Raw genomic sequence first — 15,430 nt, 5'->3', positions numbered from 1 at the left:
CAACCCGCGCACCGCCTCCGCCCGCCTCAGCTGCCCTCCACTCCTGATTGGTTCCGGTGTCCCGCCCCGCCGCCCAATAGGAGCAGACTCTCGGCAATGCCCCGCGGCCCCCGCTCTCCGCTAGGCCCGCGGGCACGGCTGTAGTTCCTTCCCCGCGCCACAGGACTACAGCTCCCAGGAGCCTCCGCGGCGGAGCCACCGCCTGTTTACCGGCCGTGCCGGTGTCTCTCCCCGCGTGCAGCCGCACCACGTGACTGGCCGGGGGTTACGGCCACCCGCCAGGAGCGGCCTCGTCCCGTCCGTCCCGGGCGCTCCTGACGCGGCTCCCGGGCGCTCCCGCCCCGCCGGCGGCAATGAGGGCTCTGCTCCCGCGCTGGGCGGCCCTGGCTGTGCAGGCGGCGGGCGGGCGGTGGGTGCCGCCTGTCCCCCGCCGCGGTCGCAGCGGCCCCGGTCCGCCCCCGCCGCGGGAGTGGGCGCTCTCGGTGAGTCCGCGGGGGCGGCTGCGGGTGCGGCTGCCGTGCCAGGTGAGCGTCCGCCCGCTGGACCCGCAGCGCTGCCCGGGCGCCGACCGGGTCCTGGTGGCCGTGAGCGGCGGTAGCCCCGGGCGGGAGCGGGACCCAGTGCGGGTGGAGCACGACGAGGCTCTGGGGCAGGTGGCGATCGTGGCGGACGGCGTGGACAGCAAGGCCGCCGTGGACGTCCGGACGCCGGTGAAGTTCGGTGGGTGCGGGGCAGGTGCACGGACCGGGGGGAGCTCACCGGGGGGCTGGGCTGGCGCTGGTGCTTCGGCTGGAAGCCGGTGTTGTGGAACGGCATTGTGCCCTCGCTAATTCAAAACATCCCGTTTTGTTTCTTTGTTTCTTGTCTTCTTGGGTGTTTGGGTACGTGATTTGTTGCTGACCTTTTTGCCAGCAGTAGTTAGTGCTAAAACCTCAGCTGGTGAGTGGCGCTCAGAACGCGCCCTGTCATTTGTGCTCTGGCAGCTGCTGCTCCAGAAAAGACCCGGCTCGAGACGGCGTCCTTAGCATGAGCTGTGCACGCCTGCTCTCCAAGGGCTGTTCCCTGTAGGGTTGTTGGATCCACCAGCTCCATCAGTGTTTGTTATGCTAAGTGGCTACCCACAGGATCAAATAAGCCTGGAAGGTAACGATACCGGTGAAATGCCAGGAAGGGCTCCCTTGTCCGCTACAAACGTTGCATTATCTTTTTGGGCACAAGGCTAAAATCTGTGCAGGGTTTCTTGTATGGAACACAATTTGGGAGAGCATCTGTAGTGGCTGAAAACAATAAACATCTCTACTGAACTGAAATTCTGACAGTGGCCCTAAGTTTAGGAAGTACAAACTCAGAGATTTGTGTTCAGTCATTAATGTGTTTTTGAATTTTCCTATGGATTTAGGCAATTTCCTATACAGTGCAGAATGTTTCACCATGCTGAAAAACTTTTTGATGTACAATGCACCTGGTCTCTTGTTTTGCTTAAAATTATTCAAGACATGCTGTATTTCATTGGATGCCCTGGTGCAGCTGTGATACGAGAAATGATGGATGATCCCACCCTACTTACTCTTCATACATGTAATCTATGACTTTTGTAGAATATGGTGTTACATACAGCAAAGGTATTCTGCACCTTTTATCTTACCTTGCTTTTTCCCCCACCCTTTATCTTAGGATAAATTCTGCAACATGCTTTTTTATTTTCTTGTTTTCTTTTAGAAGGACCTGAACTGTATGCAATTCAAAATGGAGGAGTCCTATGGGTTTGACATAACATCATTCTCACATTTTCCAGTCTTACTCATCCCTATAATTTACTTCTTTTAAAAACACTGCTTATAACTGAAAGGGTATTTCTTAATATGTTTATCAAAACTTAGGGTCTGTTTTGTTTCCTAGCAATTAACATATGCACAAATATTCTGTAACTAAAGTTAGGGGTCTCTCTGATTTGCTCTGTCAGAATGGCCAAACTGATTCCTACCGTGAGTCCAGCTGCCCACTGCCCTGTCTCTGGTCATAAACAGATGCTCAGGGAAGAGTAAGAACAGAACAAATGTAAATGATATTTCATCTAAGCACTCTCTTAGCTGTCAACTGTTTTCATCATAGGATTTTCAGAGCCTCATACAGCTCAGCCCCTCAGTGAATCTCTTCTGCATGTCCCTTTACACATGGAAACAGTTTCAGAGTGAAAACTTCCTGGTAAACTCTTGGCAGAGTCCCATAGTTTAATTTCCTGCTATTTTATCATTTGAGTATGTGGCATTCCAAGGTCTTCCTGCAATTTGTCAGTGAGTTTTTAACTAGTCTGAATAATTTGGTGTCGTTGATAAAAGTTTTCAACCTTGCTATTTGTGCTGACTTCCAGCTTCTTGTACTGTTGAAGGTGGTGCATAGCTTTTAGTTGAAAGACAATACGGAACTAAGGCTATTGTTAAAGACATTTGAAAATCTAAGTTAGGTCTCTTAAACAGGTCAACTGTTATCTCTGTATTCTTTGTCTCTGTCACTGAACTGTAGCAAGACTTGTCTTCTCCAGGAGTCTTGTAGTCTTGACTCTTACCTGAGAAGTTTCAGTTACAATCTTACAGCTTTGCTTTTTATTTCTTTTCCTCTCTTGCTTGGCAAGCAGCAAGATTACCTTGGCTTGTCTGTAGCACGTTCACAGAGTCCATGCCATAATTACTGGGAATCAAACAAACCCAAGTGTCCCATTTATTACCCTTCAATTCTCTGGTACCAGGTGTGTCTGGATACTGTAGTCATTTAATATTTCAGTTTTCTCCAGGATCTCTGAGTGACTATTACAAGTCACTCCAGACTTGGTTATTCTCAAGGGGCAGAATTCATTGTATTAAGATGTGGAGAATCTCAGTCTTCATAAAGGATTTCAATGTGGGGAGCCTTCTTGAAAGTCTCAATAACAAATCTTGATTGGTGGAAAAAGATAATTTAGCTTTTGTCCTGTCTTTGAGATTCTTCCTATATTCTGAATGTCAGCCAAAACTGCAGACAGTCTTAGGGGCTTTCTTCTTGAAACAGATTTTCTTTTTTTGCAGGTTTCTAAGCTGTTCCACTTGGGTTTGTGGTAAGTTCATGCAATTCAGGTTCCCTGGACAATCTGTGGATTACAATGTACACAAGTTGCTCTTTGTCACCCCGTAACTAGCATGATGTTAGTATTGTCTGTTCATACTGTTATCACGGGGTATCTAGAGATATATTTACAAAAATGTAAAGTTGTGTAGTTTTTTCTGGTTTTTTTTAAAGTTTTTACTTGGTGAAGTAGAATTTTTGCTTGCCACTGAGGTTCTACTTTTAAGTGTCCTTTCAGCTCTGGTTTGTTTTTTTGATCTTCTAAGGACTAGTTTGTGCTTGAGTTGCTGTGTTTGTTTATTTAGAAAAAAATTATCCATTAAATATCATTGGATAAGCAAAAGATCTTATCCTTTGTAAAAACACATCTCAAACCAGAAAGGAGCTGTTGTTGCTCTGCAAACGCTTTGGCTTCTCTCCGGCTTTCCTTGGATGTGTGAGGAGGATGTTAACTCTGCTCTGCTTAGACCATTTTGCCTGAGCTCTACCAGTCACTTAGCTGTAAGAAGTTGAGAGGCTGATGTGAATGTCTTTTCAGTGTTCTTGTTTTCTTCACTTTGGAAGTTAAGGCATTTCGTAACAGCTTTTGCAATTTAGGTTGGAGCTCATCCAGGAAGCTGCAAGTTATCTAAAACTCCTTAGTGCCTGAAGAGCATATGTGGAAGATGCTGAGCTTAAGTATGCATTTTAAACCAAAGGCAACCTGTAAGCAGCTTGGTATGGCAAGTACCAAAAGGTCCTCTGTTTGTCTTAGTGTCTAGTTTTGAGCTCTGTATAGTATTTCAATATCATACATGATATGATAATCCTCTCTGATATATTTAACCTTCATCAATGGCAGATTTCAAGGAATTTCTGTCTAATCAAGCTTGTTTATTTTCGCATGTGTTAATTAAACCTGAAACCTGCTCTTTGATTTCTAGTTACTGTACATTGACTGCATGAGTACTCAGAAGTGAACTGAGGTCTTGCATAACAGTAATTTGAGATAATTCTAGTAGTCTAGGGCTGCTGAGTCATCTGAAAATAAATAATTATCCAGTCTATTTCAAGTCTTATAGCTTAAGGTAACTTATGCTGAAATACCCTGGGGTACTTCTGTCTACATTCCGATACCAAAGTGTTTCTTTTTTACTATATACCTTTATTTCTGATGTGAGTCTTTTACACCACAAAGATCTTCATGCATTCTTTGTGGTTTTTGTGGCTAGAGTTGGCTTCAGTCCTCATCTTTGCTAGGGAGGAATCAAACTGGCTATTTTTGGAATTTTGGCACCAAAACAGATTGTATCTTGTTCCTCCTTGTTAAAATTTCATTGGCAGTATTATCCAGCTTTCTGCCTGCTTCTTTACGGAGATGTTTATCCTTGGTTTGGGAACTCAAAGGGGAAGAGACAGAGTGGCTCAATTCCTTGTCCACTAATTTTTGCTACGTCAAGGCTAGCAAAGCGCTGTGACTCCGCAGAAGATCAATGCATAAAGTGTATTTCCGGAAGTCCCTGGTGTTTCTTTGGTGATGGGTCCTCTTTTAGCACCCATCTTTGATAGCTAGGATTACACTACTAACCCACCTTTCAAATGATGGCCATAATATGTTCTAGAGGATCAGAAGTTTTTTTATTAACCTTATTCTTGTAGAAGTCTTAGTGAGTTTGTATCACGGCTAAAGTGAATACTCTGAAGCCTTTTCCTCATCCCTTTTGACAGAAGTAACAAGAGCAGGAGGGTTTCAGGCTGATTGAATTAAAAGATTTGCACAAGCAAATAAGTCTTTTGGGACTCTGTTCTCAGAAGGCAAAATAGTCTTGGTTGTAGATCCTCCCAAGCACTGTGCAGTTGTCCAGTAGGTGAATTGAGCAGTCTAGGGCAAGACAGCTTGTTCAAAACCAACATTGCTTTCCAGTCTACCTCTTGTAGCCTTTTTTTCTTAAGGAATTGTTACCTGTGGGCACAGTCTACATCCTTCACTAAATTTAACCTCTTGGCTTACTATAGCCATGAGGTAGCACCCTTGCTGCAAAGATGTTGTGTTTTAGTTCCGTCTCTTGGATTCTCCTATTTGTCAGGTGAAAAAACTTCCATTTGTTGTTAATTGGAGCTCTCAGTGTCTCATCTTCATGGTCTGCAAGCTTACTGTTGTCATGGTTCCAGGAAGCACCTGTCCTGGGCAGCAGTGTGACAGTATTGATCTTCAGGCTCTGCTGGGTCACTGGTCTGACTTGGGAATCTCCTTGTGGCAAAACTTGTTTTGCACATTATGGTGATTATTTTCATCTTTCTGGTAACTTTAGCAGGAAGTGCAGGTGAAGGGAAGACTTTCACGTGTGCTTAAATGAAGGTTTCTTTCCCAGATAATCTGCTTTCCTTTAGGGAATAATGGGGATCACTATCTCTTAGTCCTTCAGTTGTGTCTTGCAGCAAACACTTCTGATTGCTGTTCAATTTTTCTTCTTTCTGCCTTTTATCCTTAGAACAAAATCACTTTTTTCCTCTCCTGCCTTTACATTTTGCCAGTCACTATGGTGGTCATTAATATACATGATTACTAGAAATGATTATTAATATAGACAGAATCCCCAGACTGTACATTCTCAAACTTCATCCCATTCCTTAAACCCAAGGGTGAGACAACTGGCAGAAAAATACTTCTGCTGCTCCTGCATGTTATCTACAAGACCTAGTGATTTTTCTTTGTAGGAGTCTATGAACAGTAGCAAGGTGAGGTGGCTCAGACTAGAGACAAACATGCTTCTTCATGCCAGGGGAATGCCAGGCTTTCCAGAAGTCTGGGGAGAATGACGCACACCAACGCTTCTATGTCTGTTTTGAGGTTGTGATGGTAGTGCTGCAGCAAGGCAATGTATTTGTGCTGTTGCACCTTATTACTCTACATGTGACCTCAGACACCTGCTGACCTTCTACCCCAACATGTGTGTCAGGGTGCCCAAGTGTCAAAGTAGAATTTTTAATGGAGTTGTTGGCTAGGGTGATAGATACGGCTAGGAGATGAAGTTAAAAAAGCAAGAAGATGAGACTTCACTAAAGGATCACACCCTCCTGATTTTTTGCCAGATGTTACAGTCATTCTTCTGCTTCTTAATGTTCTTTCCTGGAGCTGGATGGCTCATACACAGGCTTGCTTACTAAACTTTGTGTCCATGGTTGATAGTGACTATTCAAGCAGGTCAAAGTGTGTGGCCAGACTTAGCAAGCAGGTTCTTAAATAACAAAGAAGCTGCTCTTTTTCCTTACTACATATGGTTACTGTATAATGTGATCAAATACTATGTTAAAGATATCTGACTTTTCTCATTCTGTTGCTAATAAAACTCTTTTAATTCTAGATTTGGATATCAAAACATCAGGGACTGGCTGCGTGAAGATTCAGAAAATAGAATGTGATAACTGCAAAATAGAAACAGAGAAGGGGACTAGTGTCTTGCAGTCAATAAAGGTACAAAGAACCCTCCCCCACTGTTTGAAAGGGGATTGTGTGGTGGGATATAGTGTCAAAACTTAAATACCAGTTCTGGAGCTGAGAAGTACTCTGGTATTTCTCATTGCAACACTCATAGTATTACGATGTGTATAGCACCTCACCTTTAATTATTGCATACAATTATGGCACAAAGTCAATAACAGTAAATAACGTGGAGTCAGAAGTCCATGTATCTGTGATAGCCAAAGCCAGCAGGAGCACTGACAGCAGTATGCCTGATCCCTGTCTTCCCTGCCTGTCAAAGAAAAAAAAAAAAATAGACTGGGTTTTCCTGTCTAGTAGATTAACAGTTATGCCTGCTCAATCAAGACTTTGCAGCATGCTGCTGGTTTTTTTTTGGGGGGGGAGGGTTGGAGGTTTTTTTATAATTTATATAGCAGAGCTATTGACAAACCCTTTAAGTTAATTTTCAATCAGAAATTACACATTACATGTCCAAAATACCTGACTGAAATATATCTGATATATACTGTATATATCATAGGCATGACCTTGTTTTTTCAGTCTTAAGGCTCCAAGTTTGCTGACATAAGCTGTTGTAAAATTAATTACAGTTTATCTGACTTAGATGCTATTTGATATCCAATTCACTTGATGTTTGGGATTGCACCTCTGGGAATTGGTATAAATTCAAAAAAAGGGCTTTTCAAATTTTTTGAGATATGAAAAAAATTTCAACTTTTTCTCTATTGTGGTAAGAGATGATTTTATAATGGACATAGGGAAAACTGAGCTTAGGGAGGAATTTAATATGCAATAGAGCTAGGTTTTCTCTACATCTAGGGAACTACAGACAACTTGAACCTTGCAGATTCTGTGTAATTCACTGTATTACTGTTATAAAGGTACCTAAAATCTAACAAAAAGTTAACAGTACTGTGTGTTGCCTGTCTAAAGTTTTGTTTAGAAGTTATGCTGTTATATAATAATGAAAACAATAGTACATGAGAAACTGCATAATATGAGAAAAGAAGGTGGTTTTGGCCAGCAATAATGACAGTAGTCACGGCATGCCATCGCATCAAGAATTTTTTGTGGTGTTGTGGAAAAAGATGGTTTTGAGGAAAGACCGCTAACTTATCTTCTGGGAATCTTGACTCAAATACAATCCAAGATGTGAAAAATCTTGAATTTTAAAGATTAAGATCTGGGTTTCAGTTTAATCTTGTTTTTAAGTACTGTAGTTCTAGTAAGGTGACTGAACTAATTTTTTTCTAATATAGCTTCAGGAATTCTAATATAGCTTCTCTGATATCAGAGAAGCAGAATTATTAGTGAGAAGCAGTAGTATTAGCCTTCAGGGTTTTCCCAAAATTATAAAATTCTTATATACCAGATGCTGTAGTGAAGCATAAGAGCTGATTCCCCTTTAGGGAATGTGCTTTACTGAGCAAATTGAAGTGATAGTGCCCTCCCCTGGATGGATTAAAGCTGTTTCAATGTTCCTTTGCTGGCATTAACAAACCTCATTAACCACCAAAGCAGGAGACCCTTTCTTTATAGGAGAGAGAAGAAGATCATTGATCAATGAGTGACTTTAAATGAAAAAAATCTGGTCATGTGGGGATTATTCAAGAGCACAAGCAAACAGCTTCACAACTGCTAATTTTCTTAACTCACAAGAAGTTGTTTGTATAATTTGTAATTCAAAAAACAACTGTTGGGTTTTTTTTAATACAGTCTTCAGTGTCTTTTCAAAAGACTTAGAGGTTTGACATCTACTTTCCTTTATCATGCATGCTAGTAATTGAGCAGAAAGAATGAGTCCCTATGAGGCTTGTTAATGGATTTTGTCTGGCAGTTTTGGTGTAGTAGACATTACCCAGGCAGTGAGATTTGTTGAGGGTTGGTTTATTGAGGTTTTGGGGTTTTTTTTTGGGTGGTGGTTGTTTTTGAATTGGCTAAAGTCCAGTTCGCCCTATCTGTTCTAAGCCTCCAGGTCAAATGATAGCAGCAGTAATTCCAAACCACAGTTACGGCATCTAGGTCTTCTTCAGAGTATGAATAATTCACAAATTCTTTATTGAGAAAGCAGTGCTTATTTTTAAAAATTTTTTCTTACTGCTTCTTGTTACAGTTTGTCAGTGATAATGGGACTGGGGAGACCCTTTAATTATGTTTCCATGTTCCTCAATTACTTTTCACTCTGACTGTCTTGGTGATAACAAGAATTTCCAGGCATCTCGCTCACACAGGCAGCAGACCTGCTATGCTTCCTCACCACACACCACATCTGAGCCTGATTTGTCCTGCACTAGTGTCCTTCTCTACTTCTGAACAATTTTTTCTGGTTTTCCTTTGACATCTGTTAAGGCCTTGACAGCCTTTTGCCTCTTCTTTACTCAAACCTTTTTCCCTTGCTCAGAGAAGCCCTGTGACAAATTAGTGCTTTTTTCTTTCAGCTGGTGGAATATTCCCTCTTAGTGAAAAAGCTACTTGACCATTATAAGTGGGTTTCTTCTCTCAGCAAATACTTCTGTCTGTTAGGTGTCTCTAGAGATACCTACCTCTGAAAGCCTTGTTGGTTTTTTTTAAGAAGATATTCTAATAATTTGGGATGGGGGGAATTAGTGTGTATGTTGTGGTTTTATTTTACTGAACTATCAGTGGCCATATTGGTGAGCCCTTGCTGTACACTAGTTCTTCCAATCTTGCAAGTTCCTATATTCTTCTCAAGTTATATATTTGGAGGATTTGCTGTTTAACCATTTTTCTGGTAACAAGCCTGGTATAGCTGCCTTAATGGAACTGTGATGCCAGATTGAAACATTTAGTTCATATTATTACTGTATAAGGAGAGAACAATCTATTCCATTTGTTTAGGAGTGTAACTGAACAGCTGAGTTATTTCCAGCCTTTAAAAAGTCTGAAGCACTACTGTAGTGTCAAGGGGTGTTGCATTTTACTGTGAGAACACCTTTAAAAGAAGAGGGGAAAGCAAGACTTGAACATAAAGGTAAAGAAACCCTGCTCTAGAATTTTTCCTGTCTTTATGAAACCCCATGAAACTTCTGGTTCTCGGTGTTTCATCAGGAATGTGTTGGAGATGTCCATGTTTTCCATATTGGAAACTCGATATAATTTTTTTTTTTAAGTCTTTAACCTTCTTGCCATCTGATTAGACCTAGATAATGCAATTTGTTCCTTATCCAGAAAGGTGTTTATAATCTAAGTTTCTTGGCTATTTCTGATATTTTTTTATGGTCAAATTTGATGGATGGTATCCTAAATTAAATACAATCCATGGGAATAATATCCTTTTCAATAGAAACTAATATATCTGAAAATGGAGATGGTGGTGTGGGAAACTGAAGGAAAGGGGGGGGTGTGTGTGTATAAGCTTATTCAGCATTAAGTATAAAAATTGCTGAATACTTAAAAAAATTCTGTTATTCCCATGTTGATGCTAGTGACTTTAAGCAAAAGAACTTTGCTGTGGAGATCTGTAGACTTCTTGAAGTCAGATTTGTGAAGTTGCAGCTTATGAATTCAATTAGATTATTTAAATCTGATTTTTTAAAGATTTTTTTTTCCCTTTTACAAATGATTGCATTTTATTCTCAATACCTGGTGTTATTTTTTTTGCTTTTTGAGATTGGTTTGTGTGTATTTCTGTATTTTTTTTCTCTTGCTGGTTGTATGCAGCAACACCTGAAAGGTATAAGGGCTATAGAGCAGTTTTTAATTGAAACCTGGCTTATTTGTTAAAAACTTGAGATTTGCCTTATGCGAAATGATTTTAATTAGAATTTGTGTGCCTTGAAGCTCTGTAGAACCTGGTTCTGCTTGCTGGACTAAGGTTTGCAGTGGTTAATGGGGTACAACTTGCAAAACAAGATAACCATAACTAGAAAACAAGTTATCCTAACAGTATGATTTTTAAACTTTTTTCAGAGCCATAAAATTGATATACGGACAAATGGTGGCAAAGTAATTGGTCTTGGAACACTTCATGGAAATACAGATATTTGTGCAACAGAAAAAGGGGTATGTAGGAAGTAAAACTTTCTTTTCAGTGGCTTATTCTGCTTGTTTGCTGTAAAATGACTAAATTTGAAGAATGTGCTAAAGAATATGTAAGTAACCCTCATTGATTGATTGTCATTTCACTGTTTCTTAGGTTTGTCTGTTATATTATCCTATGCTTGATTTGGATTAAAAAACAGGCTCCACAGAAAGCAGGAATAAGCATGTGATCATTCCATCAGCACAGAGGTTGTTCTACTGATATAACCCATCAGCTCTAATTATATAGACCCCTCACAACATTCTTAAACTTTCTCCTTGGCTGATACCTAGGCACTTGGATTCTGCACAAGGCCCAGGAGTTTAATTTAGTGTCCCGTGGATAGTGGCTTGATATTTGTACATACTGTACACTTCTAGTGTTACACAGTTGTAAGAATGGAAGAGTAGAAGGTTTTGCCAATTTCCTTGCAGCTGAGGAAATATAATCACATGTAATCTTGCTATGAGATGCAGTGGGAAGAATCATGAACAGGAAAGCAATTTTGTAGAGAACTAGCTTGCTTTTTTTCAGTAGATGGCAGTATGAGACTAACCACAAACAGCTGTGCTCAGGTTTTGTTTCTTGGCATAAGTAGGCAATTCTCTTTTATTTAAAATAATGTAGAGCTAAAATCCCTGCAGTTGTCACACCCAGTCTTGTTTTTAGGCTCAACTTGAGTGTTTAGGTATCATAATGTCCATGCAACTGGTTGCTTTAGGATTCTTTAGATCTGAGGCATTGCTGTATGAACGTGTGGAGCCAAGCCAAGCCAAGCCTGGAAGTAGCTCGGATGTGTGCTCTGTCAGAATCCATAGATACCCTTTAAACCAACAGCACTGGGAAGCATCAGAAGGAGAGTGGGGGTAACTCTCCATTGCCAAGGATAGATTTGAGACAAAACTGTTACATTCCAGGCATCCAGAATCACCTCTGTGAAGTGCTGTTTGGCCCTGTTGCATACCTTGTAGCTTGGGTTCCCATATCATATATTCACTTACCTAGAGCCAGCTGTGAGCTGTTCTTAATGTCCTGCTGTAAAATAAGCAAGTTACCATTGGATTTTCCAAAAACTGTCAGCATTAATTTATCTGTGTTTCTTTGTAGTGGGTGTTAGACTGCCTTTTATGTAATAAGTATAATAATTGTATTTGTATGGGAAAATATAGCTCAGAAAATTGTTTTGCTTTGAGCCTTTAAATGCTTTTTAGAAAATTAACTCTTTTCAGAAACATCATCTTTTGAAACAATAAAACAATCTTCATACAGATTAAGTTGAAGTGATTCTTTGTGATCATAAATATTTGTATATAGTGTGTAATATTGCAAGAAGTCAATCTTAGAGTTGTAAAGCTGTAGTAACTTGAGGGAAGTGAGTCATTTTAGCACAAATTCACAGCTACAGAACAGTATTTTGGCTTATTTTATTGAACTTCTCACTAACAAACTTTGCAGTGTAGTTAGGAAGGACAGATTTCTTTTCTCAGTTGACCACTTCTGTTAATAATCAGTCAGCCTTATGTCTCCTCTGTGTGTTTGTATGTGTTTCTTCCATCAGTTGCAGCCATCATTATGTAATTATGGCTCCGTCAGCGTTTCCAGCCCCCTCCTGGAGGTGGGGAGGGAGAGGATGTGGTAAAAAGCACTAAGCACTTGAGAAATGAAGAATATTTTTTAAGGGAGGTAATGGGAGAAGACACTAGTAAAACATTTGAACAATGATAGTGCAAAAGGAAGGCCAAGAGCAGGAATATGCGGGGAAGGATCTGTATATGTCTTATTTAAACATAGCAAGATGTTAGTTGTTAGCTTGAAAATGTGTTCAGGTGCAAAAGCATTCTCAGGTTTATGCAGATGAAACCAATGGAACTTGAGCATGTGGTCAGTTTCAGTAACTGCAACCCTCAAGGCTCTATGCCCAAGGGAAGGAATTTTTTTCCAGAAGATCTGGTGGTTCAATGGACAAAAATAATGAAATTTGTTTGACTGGGGAGTTATTAGCTAATCTGTTCCATGGGGACTTTTCTATAACACTTGCTTAGTAGAGCCAGACATCTATGTTCTGCCAAAAATCCACAAGAGTTAAAGAACTTGGGATTGAAAGCATATTTATTCTAATTGAAAAGCAATCCTATTTTTTCCATGCGTTCTGCATCTAAAATACTTTTTTATTCTTATATTTGAGCAGTCTGACTTCCCCCTCCTCCATGCCCTTACCCTGATTTGGGTTGTTCTGAAACAAGTGTTCTTTGTATTGCTATTTTTTCTTTTATTGTTTATAGTAACTTCTTTTTATCTGGAGCCGAGACAACCCTTTTTATTGCTTTGTAATTTTAAGAAAGGTAGTTAAGGCTGGTAAATGTGTTGGTGTGTGAGACTGTTTACAATAAAGCATTTAATTTTTACATAAAATAATGTATCTAAATAGAGTTAAAACTTGTATTTTATAGTAAGAGGGGTAGCTTTTTGAACTTTCCTTTTCCTGGTTAGGAATGTCACAAGACAGCCAGTTTGTACCCAAACTATGCAGATATTTTTATTGTATTCCTCCTCTTTGAAGTGTGCTTTACTCTATTTTCATTGTGCTGATATCAGTGATGGCCCTGCTCAAATGGGAAATGCTCTTTGCAAGTTCTTTAACTCTTTAGAACAGGTTAGATCATAGAGCCTAAAATGAGTGGCTTTCCCTTTACTAGTTGCTGTGGCCATGTGTCACAGCAGGTTTGCATTTTGCCATGCAGGGTGAGGCAGTGGGGGAGTACTTTGTGGAAAGCATTTAGGACAGATGCAATGTAAATTTATGTTTAAGATCTCTGGTTATTAGGGTTTTGTTGCAAGCATTAGAAGAGGAAAAGCTCAATTGCTGTCCCTTTCAGTAGTGACAAATTGGGCCTTAATACTGTTGGGTTTTGTTTTTATCTGTAGCATAGTTCTACAACCTGCAGTGATTGTAGATATTGATTGTTGTGTATCTCTAATTCTAGCATAACATTTTGATTTTCTTGAAGTTTAATGTAACTTGTTAAATTATTGGAGTCCTAATCTGTATTGTAGCATCATGGGAAAAGTCTTAAGCCAGTAGTCCATTCTGTAATCTTAAAATTTAGTAGTTCAGTATGAATGGGTGGGTAAGGCCACAGTATAATTTGGCTGTCTTATAGTCCATACCAAACCAGTCTCTTCAGCTTAATTTTTGGGACACAATGCAGCATTGAGTTTGTGTAACACTAGTGGCTATTTGTCAGAATACCCCTTGCTTCATCCAGCTTATTCTTTATATAATATTAGACTGGGAGGGTAGACAGATTTATTTTTTTATATCAACTCTTTTTGCACAAGATAGCAATGCTAAAATGACAAGGAGGATTAGAGATAGTTCGAGTAAGGCACAGTTTGATCTAGAAAGCCATGTATCGTTTCCTGTAATGAGTAAGGATTTTGTGCAATTCACTGAAAGTCTGCATAAGCAAAATAAAACCAAATTGAGCAGGGGTTTGAGTATTAACTATTGCATGTTTCTACCATAAATCAAATTTAACTGAGAAAGAATAGAGTTCAGTTTCATATGGTTGTTGCACAAGCACGTAAATTGTTGTTTTTTCAAATAGATTGAAGTTATATCACGTGGCTCATCACTTTTACATAGATAATCTCATCTGTCCCCTTTTATTTCCCAAATTCATAGTGCAACTTTTCATATTCTATCCTTTCTCTCTGTTTCTATTGAGAAGAAGTAGAAGTGGAGATCTTATCCCTGTTTTTTCAAGGCTTTGTATGTCTTGAGGCTGAAGTCCAAGATTAGAAGCCTGAGTAACCAAGGTAATAGGAAAATTATGCTGAGAAAAAGGGCAGCTGGGTGGGGCTTTTTTGCAAACCTTCACCAAAGATATGTCTGCAAAGTTAGCCAGTTAAAAATCTTCATAAATAGCTTTATGTAACAAAGACAGTGGATGTTTCAGTTTGTGGTGGCAGAAAACTGATCACCAATGTTCTAAGTGCCATAATGCTGTCTGAAGATTCAGTCTTCATTATTAAAGTTAATAGTTTTTTTTACTTTTCAAAATGGAGTGTTTAATTTTTGAATATTAAATCAAGTTTTTTTTTTCCATCTGTTTGTGACTACTTGGATTCTTCACTTGAACAGTGGATGTAATAACTCATAGGAATGTTGTGAAGAATCATTAGTTCTTAGGTCAGAGCTCTTGGATGAAGTGGTTTTTTGGTTTGTCCTGTGTAGCTTTTATCTAAGAATCTGATTCCATTTGTTCTGCACCAACAAGAGCTTTCCATTTGTTTTGTGTTTTAATAGTGTTGCTTCCCTCTGCTTTTTCAAGCTGTGATGACAAATTTTCCATTATGTTTATTTCTCCTAGAGTGTAAATATAGAGAAGCTGCAGGGGACAACCATCAACATATCTACTGAGGATGGGCTGCTGAAAACTAAGTATCTCTATGCAGAATCAGCATCTCTCTCTTCAGAATCTGGTGATATTATGTTGGGAAGTGTTCATGGTAAGAAGGAAAATCTGTCACAAATTTAGCTGCTTTGAAGGTGTTCAGTAATGTTCACAGTAACAAATGGACTAATGCAGTAGACTATCACTAAATCAGCTGCGCACAGAATATGAGTAGAACAGTTCTATCTCTGTTAGACACTTAATTGTTTTTTTCCACCTAGCAGACTGTATTTTGAAAACAATTTCATAAGCAGAGTTGTTAATAGCAAAAAGTGTATATTACAGGAAAGAAATGTCACACATACTAAGAACATCAAAATATTTTAAAATTCAGCAATGAAAATGATACTAAAAGTCGTCAGGAGGCTT

General features: G+C 39.7%; 1 protein-coding gene across 1 annotated transcript in view; it reads left to right on the top strand.

The window, feature by feature from the left end:
* The first annotated feature begins 233 nt into the window (after positions 1 to 233).
* The window catches only part of FAM185A (family with sequence similarity 185 member A), a 40,171-nt gene continuing 24,974 nt past the window's right edge, over positions 234 to 15,430 (top strand). Inside the window, exons 1-4 of the mRNA XM_082280287.1 lie at positions 234 to 720; positions 6,444 to 6,553; positions 10,493 to 10,585; positions 14,978 to 15,116. Coding sequence (XP_082136413.1) covers positions 354 to 720; positions 6,444 to 6,553; positions 10,493 to 10,585; positions 14,978 to 15,116 — 709 coding nt within the window. The 5' untranslated portion in view covers positions 234 to 353. The remainder of the gene's footprint in view (positions 721 to 6,443; positions 6,554 to 10,492; positions 10,586 to 14,977; positions 15,117 to 15,430) is intronic.

The sequence above is a fragment of the Coloeus monedula genome, assembly GCF_965178545.1.
Source record: "Coloeus monedula genome assembly, chromosome: 4".
In the NCBI taxonomy this organism is placed as follows: domain Eukaryota; kingdom Metazoa; phylum Chordata; class Aves; order Passeriformes; family Corvidae; genus Coloeus; species Coloeus monedula.
The sequence above is the reverse complement of the archived record's forward strand: the minus strand, read 5'-3'. Positions and strand labels throughout refer to the sequence as shown.